The 9,998-nt window shown below is 43.7% G+C and overlaps 1 protein-coding gene across 1 annotated transcript; it reads right to left on the reverse strand.

The window, feature by feature from the left end:
• Window positions 1-732: 732 nt before the first annotated feature.
• On the reverse strand, window positions 733-9,204 carry LOC311247733 (YEATS domain-containing protein 2-like; the record flags this gene model as incomplete). The annotated part of the gene is made up of 6 exons (XM_084338737.1): window positions 9,117-9,204; window positions 8,189-8,297; window positions 7,368-7,465; window positions 6,677-6,769; window positions 3,733-3,987; window positions 733-852 (listed from the first exon to the last, which is right to left on the reverse strand). Coding segments are annotated over exons 2-6 (666 nt in total), but the record flags the coding sequence as incomplete, so codon positions are not given.
• Window positions 9,205-9,998: the final 794 nt, after the last annotated feature.

Raw genomic sequence — 9,998 nt, forward strand, 5'->3', positions numbered from 1 at the left:
GCTGTGAATGTAGGATTTTTCATGAATGCCAAATATGTTGCGTGAATCAGAATTATGTAAAGAAAAAAGTACATACCGTATTCGCTATTTCTAGTGCTCTGAAATGTTCTCTCTATCTGTTTCCTTATTTGCAAAATTGTATACGACTTGTAAATGTGTTAATTATGCTGCAATTAGGCGGGGGAGGGGTTACATTGCTTTCTGGGTAAAGTAGTCAATATAAATACGAAGAGAAACGGTTCCGGTTCCTTTGTGGGCTTGTATCTAAGGAATACAAATACAAGCTTCGAATTCCAAAAAGAAATTCGAAGGTCAGCCCTACTGATTGCTTATTTTGAAGGTATGAATCTGTACTTTCATATTATGTAAAAAAAATTATAATAAAGGGCCCAGAATCAGGGGGGGGGGGGGGGGTTACAATCACAAAATAGCCCAGCCCTAGCTGGTAGGGTAAACTGATTTGAATTCCAAGGACTATTTAAGCACCTCGTTAAAAAAAAACTGCTGTTTTCAAGGAATTCCAGGCCCTTGACTTTCTTTTGGAAAAAAATCAAGCACTTTAAGCACTTCAAGGACCTTGTGTGAACCCTGGGAAAAAAGGGGGTGGAAAGGAATCCCAACCCGAGCATGACATAAGAGCACAGCGGCGTGTGGATGCGGTGAATGGGGGAGCGTGGATGAGGTAGGAAGGTAGGCCGGGGGTCTCGGGGTCTCGGGGTCTCGGGGACGTACTTGGACACGTTCCCCACCACGATGGTCTTCTTGGCGTAGAGTCTGGACGGCCTCGTCTCCGGTGGTGAGATACGTCACCCGCTGCTCCACGGCAGCCGAGGAGGGGATGTCAAACGTGTCCTGCAGCGGAGAGGAGAGGTGGTGAGGAGAGGAGAGGAGAGGAGGAGAGGAGAGGAGAGGAGAGGAGAGGAGAGGAGAGGAGGGGAGAGGAGAGGAGAGGAGAGGAGAGGAGAGGAGAGGAGAGGAGAGGAGAGGAGAGGAGAGGAGAGGAGGGGAGAGGAGAAGGAGAGGAGGGGAGAGGAGAGGAGAGGAGAGGAGAGGTGGTAGTGAGAGGAGAGGAGAGGAGAGGAGAGGAGAGGAGAGGAGAGGAGAGGAGAGGAGAGGAGAGGAGAGGAGAGGTGGTAGTGGAGAGGAGAGGTGGTAGTGAGAGGAGAGGAGAGGAGAGGAGAGGTGAGGTGGTAGTGAGAGGAGAGGGGGAGGGAGAGGAGAGGAGAGGAGAGGAGAGGAGAGGAGAGGAGAGGAGAGGAGAGGAGAGGAGAGGTGGTAGTGAGAGGAGAGGAGAGGAGAGGAGGAGAGGAGAGGAGAGGAGAGGAGAGGAGGTAGTGAGAGGAGAGGAGAGGAGAGGTGGTAGTGAGAGGAGAGGAGAGGAGAGGTGGTAGAGGAGAGGAGAGGAGAGGTGAGGTGGTAGTGAGAGGAGAGGAGAGGTTGGTAGTGAGAGGAGAGGAGAGGGGAGGAGAGGAGAGGTGAGGTGGTAGTGAGAGGAGAGGAGAGGAGAGGAGAGGTGGTAGTGAGAGGAGAGGAGAGGAGAGGGTGGTAGTGAGAGGAGAGGAGAGGGGAGGAGAGGAGAGGTGAGGTGGTAGTGAGAGGAGAGGAGAGGAGAGGTGGTAGTGAGAGGAGAGGAGAGGTGGTAGTGAGAGGAGAGGAGAGGGGAGGAGAGGAGAGGTGAGGTGGTAGTGAGAGGAGAGGAGAGGTGGTAGTGAGAGGAGAGGAGGGGAGGAGAGGAGAGGTGAGGTGGTAGTGAGAGGAGAGGAGAGGAGAGGAGAGGAGAGGAGAGGAGAGGAGAGGAGAGGAGAGGTGGTAGTGAGAGGAGAGGAGAGGTGGTAGTGAGAGGAGAGGAGAGGTGGTAGTGAGAGGAGAGGAGGTAGTGAGAGGAGAGGAGAGGAGAGGTGGTAGTGAGAGGAGAGGAGAGGAGAGGGGAAAATAGGAGAGGTGGTAGTGAGGAGAGGAGAGGAGAGGGGAGGAGAGGTGGTAGTGAGAGGAGAGGAGGTAGTGAGAGGAGAAGACAGGAGGTAGTGAGAGGAGAGGAGAGGAGAGGAGAGGAGAGGAGAGGAGAGGAGAGGAGAGGAGAGGAGAGGAGAGGAGAGGAGAGGTGGTAGTGAGCTCTTGATACAAGGACTAAACGCAAAACAGGTAAACATCAAAGAAATGTAAGGTATTTTCTGCATTCTGTGGCTCAAAAGGGTTTGTTTACGCTGGTAATGTTCGTAAAAACACTGGTGTAAAACAGATCTACAGTCGGGTGCATAAATATTTGGACATCAACACAATTGTCATCATTTTGGCTGTGTACTGTACACCACCACGATGGATTTGAAATGAAACAATCGAGATGTGCTTTACGGTATAAGTGCAGACTTTCAGCTTTTTAAATCGAGGGTATTTACATCCAAATCGGGTCAACGGTGTAGGAATTACAACTGACAAATTAACTGCAGCTCTCCTGACTTGTCATTCAACCCTACAGGACAACTTTTGGTTTGATTTTATTGATGGATTAAAAACACACAAGAAGGATCCAAAGGATAACATGAGAAAGAGTAAAACCCTTATTTGCGTCATGGTCCCAGGGCTGTTAGGCCACAACAAAAACACGACAATAACACAAAACACATACATTTAAAACATTAGAAAACTAACCTATAGCTAAAATTGTATACCGCACAATAACTAAAAACTGATTGGAAACCCATTCAAACTATAGGGGGCTATTCCTCCATTCTGTCCATGAGCCACTTCCTGACGCTTCTCTTGAAGCTGTGGAGGCTCGAGCTCTGCTTGATGGGGAGAGGCAGCTTGTTCCAATCCTGGGCTCCAGAGAAAGCAAGGGAGCACTGGCCCAGTTTGGATCGGAAAGAAGCAGGCTTCAGGTTTGCAACTGCCTAACTTCAGGTTAAGCAACTTAGCTTCTCTCTCCAGCTCAGCTACAAATTATTACAAATAATTTTCAGTGGAACAGGGACATGCATACCCATAACACCAGAGCCGGCATTGCCGACCTGCGTATTTCCAAGGTTAAAAACAAATATGGGCAAATGTTCTTTTAAATTCTGGGGAGCCACTAATTGGAATTGCTACCTCCACACAGCTAAAATGCATCAGTAGCCGACGACACAATTTAAAGAAAAAAGTCAAATCGTGGCTCCTCGACAATGTCAAAAACTAGATAAAAAAATGCATGAAAATGTTGTCCGATACATTGTTGTCTGTGGCTACGTTTGTACTGCATTTAAAATGTTCATGTAGTTTGTCATATTGTTATTTATAGTCATGTTTTGTATCGCTCGTCTGTCTGAGACCAAGGACCACAATGGAAATAAGTCTAGACTTTTTTGCGTTTCATCCCTTTTTTTTTTTTTTACAAATGTTTTTTATTTTCCCTTTTTTTTTTACATGAAACAAGACAAACAATACAGTAACAGTAATAATCAACAATAAATCACAGGACAATAACAGAAATAATAATTTCCACCCCCCCCACAGGACCCCCACGTGGGCTATACATCCACTACTTCATTCAACATCAGAAAACTCCAAATTGATATGCGTTCCTTTATCTTATCCACCACAGCTACCCAGACTGCTATGCTGGCTTCATTAACACCTAAAATTCGTGAATTTGTGTTTCATCCTTGATGTGTTCTGGAATCTTGTATTTTTTTTTTATATATATATATAATAATTTTAAATCAAATAAAATCTAATCAGCTCAGCTCAGCTCACCTTCCCCGTGTTGCGTCCCGGCCTGCGCTCCGGCCTGCCCCCACCGCCCTCCTCCCCCCTCCACGCCGCCTCTGCGTCACGCTCGGCTCCGTCCCCGGGCTGCGACAGGGACTCCGGCTCCGAGGGGGCCAGCGAGGGGGTCTCGGAGCCCTGGTGGAGGGGTGAGGAGGAGCGCGACGGGGACTCCAGGAAGCGCCGGATGGCCGGATGGTTCAGCACCGCGGGGTCACTCTTGGTGGAGGCCTGCTGGGAAACCTAGGCAAGGTGGGAGAGGTCAGTAGGGTTGGGCACCGAGAACCGGTTCTAATAGGAACCGGTTCCTAACTTCCGGTTCTGGAACATGTTTGAATTTCTATTCTTAATTTCGATAAAAAAAATTTTTTTTTTTTTTAAAGATTCTTGTTTTGTTTTTACTTTGTTAATTAATACCCTAGTTACAGTACAGCAACCAAATTAAACTGTATCAAGTCAACTGACAATGTGAATAGTATGAAGAAAATAAAAGATTTTTCAAAAAAATAAATAATAATAATAATAATCTCCTGCGAAATAAGCTGTGACCTGTTTTGACCTGCACCTCAAAGAATCGGAATCGAGAACAGGAATCGAAATGGAGAATCGGAACCGGAATCGTTCAAATCCAAACGATGCCCAACCCTAGATGTCAGGAGGACGCGCCGATTAGTGATGCCGGAATGTCATTATCGGTTCATGAAATGAGAAAGTGACTGTAGCTATAAATAAAACATTCATCATAAATGATGTAGCCTGTCTGCTTGGCGCTCCATCAAGACATCGCCATCACTTTCGTACCAACCGTGCCCTTATTGCATTATTTATGTTGACGAAACTGACGAGTTATATTCATATGATTATGTCATAAAATATGACGACAGACATTCAAAGCTTCATTCGAAAACTTCAATAGAAGCTTTGAATGTAAAAAAAAAAATTACATTGGGTACAGCCCTACTAGCTATAGTATACAGTACATCTAGGTTCAAACACATTTTTCATTACAAAACGCCATACTTTCATATTCTTCTTCTAGACTGGATTTGTAACATAATGTGATAAAATTATGATATTGTAATACTGTTGCACACAATTTTGTCATCTAAATGAATGATAATAACACTTATTAAGATAAATGTATCTCAAAATGAGATCTTCAATATTTATGGATATGTTCTTTTTGGTTTTGGTTTCATAAGATAAGATGGATCTCTTTATTAATCCCCTTGGGGTAATTTGGGGGTCATAGCCGCACAGGGGAGGGGGGGATACAGCCATCCAATAAAAATATAAGAAAAAGTATAGTAGATAATAAAAAAAGATAAAAGATAAGAATAAAGATTAAGGTATGATCTGCTCGACATGCACGTATGTACCTGGTATAATACAAATGTTATCCCAAGTCAACCCCATGTGCAAATATGAAGCTAACCTAGCTCTACTCTGTACAACGTGCAATACTCCATAATGTCATAAAATAAACAGATTAAGAGAATTATCAATAAATATAATTGTGCATTTACAAATAAGATTTAAGATGCTAATGAGTGAGTGATGTGTGGGTCCTCCTTGTGCAAAGTGCACCAGAGTTCAGTAGTTAAAGAGTCAAAACAGTTCTTCACAGCTGTTGGCCGAGTCGGTCCCTTGCCTGCGGTCGTGGAGCCTAATGGATACTGGCACAGACATCGGGCACAGGGCTTTTAGTGTCGCTGCCCCCACCCTTTGGAACTCCCTCCCCATGGACATCCGAAATGTGAACTCTCTCGCCCACTTTAAAAAACCTGCTGAAAACTAGGGATGCTCGATATTGACTTTTTTACCGATACCGATATAGTCCAACTCTTAATTTCCGATACCGATATCAACCGATACCGATATATGCAGGGTTCCCCCCCCCCCCCCCCCCCCCCCCCAAAAAACGAAATAATTTCAGGTAATTAACATTACATATCTCTTGTCGTGTAATTAACACAACATTATGCATACTTTGACAATAAATAAAATAATAATTTGTTCTTACTTGCTTGCCTGGGTAAATAAAGGTTAAATAAATGTAAACAAAATAAAAATAAAATAAAAATAAGATTCATTTTTTTTTTTTGAAAACAGATACCGATATTTTCTGATATCACATTTTTATGCCAATATCGGACATCCCTACTGAAAACCCACCTCTTCACCCAGGCCTATGGTCTCTGATGCTCCTTAGCATCTGTTTCATTTTGTTTGTTCGGTTTTTGTAATTTGTCTTTTTTTTTTACTGTTTAGTGCCTTGGGTATGTGGAAGGCGCTATATAAATGCAAGCCATTATTATTATTATATCAATATTGGATCGGTGCATCCCTAATTATAATTCCTTTTAAACATGAGATGTTTAGCGCTGTGTGCATCAGGACTGATAATTTTTGTTTCATTACTCTTGCAGTTTTTTTGTTCAATCCACAAATGTTTCAAGACCAGGAAACTATCCAATGACCCCTCAGAGAGCCACATTTTGTTTAAAGTGATTTTTTTTAGCGGTTGCCGCATGAGTGGTGGGTGGGTGTGTGTGTGTGTGTGTGTGTGTGTGTGTGTGTGTGTGTGTGTGTGTGTGTGTCAGCCAGTGGCTCTTTTTTCACCTGGCAGCGAGGACTCTCATTGGTGAAGCGTAACGCGTGGGAGATCACGCTGCCTTCACCACTTCCTGCCTTTCGCTGAGCAGGCGCCCAGACCTGACCTGTAGGTGTCGCTGTCCACAACGCCAGATTACCACCCTCGACTTCCCTCCCGCTAACCCAGCCAAACGAGTTAGTATGACGACCGGCCCAAGCCGCAGGCAATGCTGACTCCGGGAGTCGAGACCGCAGCCTCTTGCATTGGTGACGAGCGCAATCTCCGCTACGCCATCCGCGCGCTGACGCATTTATGAGTATTCAAAAGAGCCTTTACCTCGGGTAGCTTTGGCAGCCCAGCGTTGGCATAGTAATTAGCCACGATGCAGGCCCTTAACTTGTCCATCATCCTCCTGGCCTCGTTGAGACGCTGCAAAAGAAAAGAAGTAATAAAGAACCCAACCTGAACACATACCCGTTAACATGGTTACCAAAATGGCCACGAGAGACCACCCGTCTAATCAGTAATCAGTGCAGTTTCACCCTGTATATCAAAACAATTCATTTCTGCATTATAGAAAGACGAACATGAATGGCACAGCCATTGAGATGGGGGCATACCCATATCTAAAAGAGCACCTACGGGAGGCCGCAATTCGAACCCCCCCCCCCCCCCCCCCAATGTACAGTTTCCTCCCCCTAAAATGTATATTATTCTCTTTTTTTAAACTCCGTCTGTAAATAAACAGTACTGTATATTTGTATATCATAAATGTCTGGATGTAACAGTACTGTCTATCTGTATGTTGTGTATGTCATAAATGTCACTATGAATTGAAAATGGGGGACCCTGATGTAAACAAGACTAAAGTCTTTCTCTGGTCTGCATCCCCTTAACAATTGTGTGTATTGAGCCGTACTGTATTGTACCCATTCTGCAATGTGGTAATAACATTTCCAATCATCAATCAATCAATCAATACCAAACCTAGAGAAGAGACTTCAATGAATGTCTAAGTGACACTCACCTGGCCGATGACTTCAATCTCATGCTCTTTGTTGTTCATCTCCAGGGAAAACTGCTCTCTGATGATGGTGTCGATCTTCTGCACGGTTGCTTCCCTGGCTGTGAGTAACGGTAAGGAGGTCAGCACCAGGGAGAGAACTGCGAGAACTCATAATAAGACTCCTGTCCTCCACTCTCTCCACTGGCTCCCGATCAAACACTGCATAAACTTTAAAACACTACTCCTCACCTTCAAAGCCCTCCACAGCCTGGCCCCCCCTACCTGACTGATCTCCTTCTTCCCTACCGCCCCACCCGTTCCCTCCGGTCCTCCTCCGGTCCTCCTCCACTGCCTCCCTCACTGTCCCGACATCCAAACTTAAAAACTTTGGAGATCGGGCCTTCTCTCGCACTGCACCTCGACTCTGGAACTCCCTCCCTCAGTCCATCAGAGACTCCCCTACACTCTCCACCTTCAAAGCTCGCCTCAAAACCCACCTGTTCTCCCTTGCCCACCCATAAACCCCCCCCCCCCCTCCAACCTGATTGATGTCTGTCTCCAGTCTTTTTGTGCTATCAGGCTGTCTCCCCTGTTCCCCCCATGGTCTCATGTTCCTTTTGTTTTTGTTTCTTTGTTGTTTCTTTGTTTTGTTTCTTTGCTTTTGTTTCTTTGTTTTTACATTTGCTCCCGACTATTGTCAGCGACTTCGGGTTATTGAGAAGCGCTATATAAATTAAATTAATTATTATTATTATTATTATTATTATTATTATTATTATTATTATTATTATAAGACATCATGTCAGAAGACCTGCTATGATCTGACTATATGATCATCTTACCATTATGTTCTGCTACTTTGTTCCTCTTGCTTCCCAACACCAGCGAGATGTCCTCGTAGTCTGGGTCGTTGTCCTCTATCTTCCTCTTCACTCCTGACATGATGACTACCTGAGAGGGAGGACAGCAGGAAGCATTTCATGCAAAGTATTCTGTATTTCTGTATGACAACTAATATAAAGAAACTTGAACTTGGGAGGACAGAGCAATAGCAGAAGACACAATGTACAGTTTCTTCCCCCTCAAATATATATACTCTCTTTTTTAAGACTCTTTTTGTATCACAAACAGTACTGTATTTGTAAATCTGGTACATGTCATAAATGTATAGATGTAGCAGTGCTGTCTATCTGTATGTCATGTATGTCATAAATGTTATGATGAATTGAAAATGGGGGACCCTGATGTAAACAAGATGAAAGTCTTTCTCTGGTCTGCATCCCCTTAACAATTGTGTGTATTGAGCCGTACTGTATTGTACCCATTCTGCAATCTGTTAATAACGTTTTCAATCAATCAATCAATCAAAACAAACCTTGTCAATAAAGCCACTTAGCATTGAGCTAACTACCTTAGCTCCCAGCAGCTGCTAGTGGCTAACTAGCTAACGATGCTAGCATTGTTTCATGATAGCACACTGGTGGCCAATTATTATCTCAGCAAATCTATATCAACTAATCGTAAAGCTATTTCAAATGCCTGCCACCAGCATTAAGCCTAACCCTCACAGATCAGTGCAGCAGACTGGAGACAGTGAGGTTAGCCTGCTAACTAACCAGCTAACAGCAGCAGCAAGCTAACCAGCTAACACAGTTAGCACACACATAGACACATCAGAACGTTTAGTTTTGAAATCCAAAGGGACAATAGTAGCAAAGCCAAATGTACTCGAATGTTTCTCTCAAACGACGCTTCAAAGCTATAACGTACCAGTTTGCTATATTGAGCTTGAAGGCTTGTTGTGTTTCGTGAATTTGTAAAAAGAAATCTCGAAGTGGACAGTTAGTGTAGATCCTGCAGGATGGCCTTGCAGTTCTGGTAAATGGCCACCGGGTGCCACTGTTGTCCCAAATTGTTGTTACTCCCCCCAACTGCACTCTAGTCTAGTATGAATGAATTGATTGATTGATTGATTGATTGATTGATTGATTGATTGATTGAGTGATTGATTGATTGATTGATTGATTGATTGATTGAAAATGTTATTAACAGATTGCAGAATGGGTACAATACAGTACGGCTCAATACACACAATTGTTAAGGGGATGCAGACCAGAGAAAGACTTTCGTCTTGTTTACATCAGGGTCCCCCATTTTCAATTCATCATAACATATATGACACACACGACATACAGATAGACAGTACTGCTACATCTATACATTTATGACATACCAGATTTGCAAATACGGATTTAAACTTTATTTAACAGATTGCAGAATGGGGTACAATACAGTACGGCTCAATACACACAATTGTTAAGGGGATGCAGACCAGAGAAAGACTTTCGTCTTGTTTACATCAGGGTCCCCCCCATTTTCAATAAATAGTGACATTTATGACATACACGACATATATGACATCATGATAGGGACATACATGACATACAGGTATATAGTACTGTTACATTTGTGACATATACGATATGCAAATATACAGTACTGTTACCCATAGATCCTGACAGAATATATACATACGGTGGGGAGGAGACTGTACATTAGGAGGGGGTGATCCATTTGGGATTAGAATAACAATTAGTTCAGAAATCAATCTGACGTGTGTGTCTTTACACGGTACTTTGCGTTTTATAATAC

Source organism: Notolepis coatsorum (genome assembly GCF_963971535.1).
Source record: "Notolepis coatsorum genome assembly, contig: SCAFFOLD_1349, whole genome shotgun sequence".
NCBI classification, from domain to species: domain Eukaryota; kingdom Metazoa; phylum Chordata; class Actinopteri; order Aulopiformes; family Paralepididae; genus Notolepis; species Notolepis coatsorum.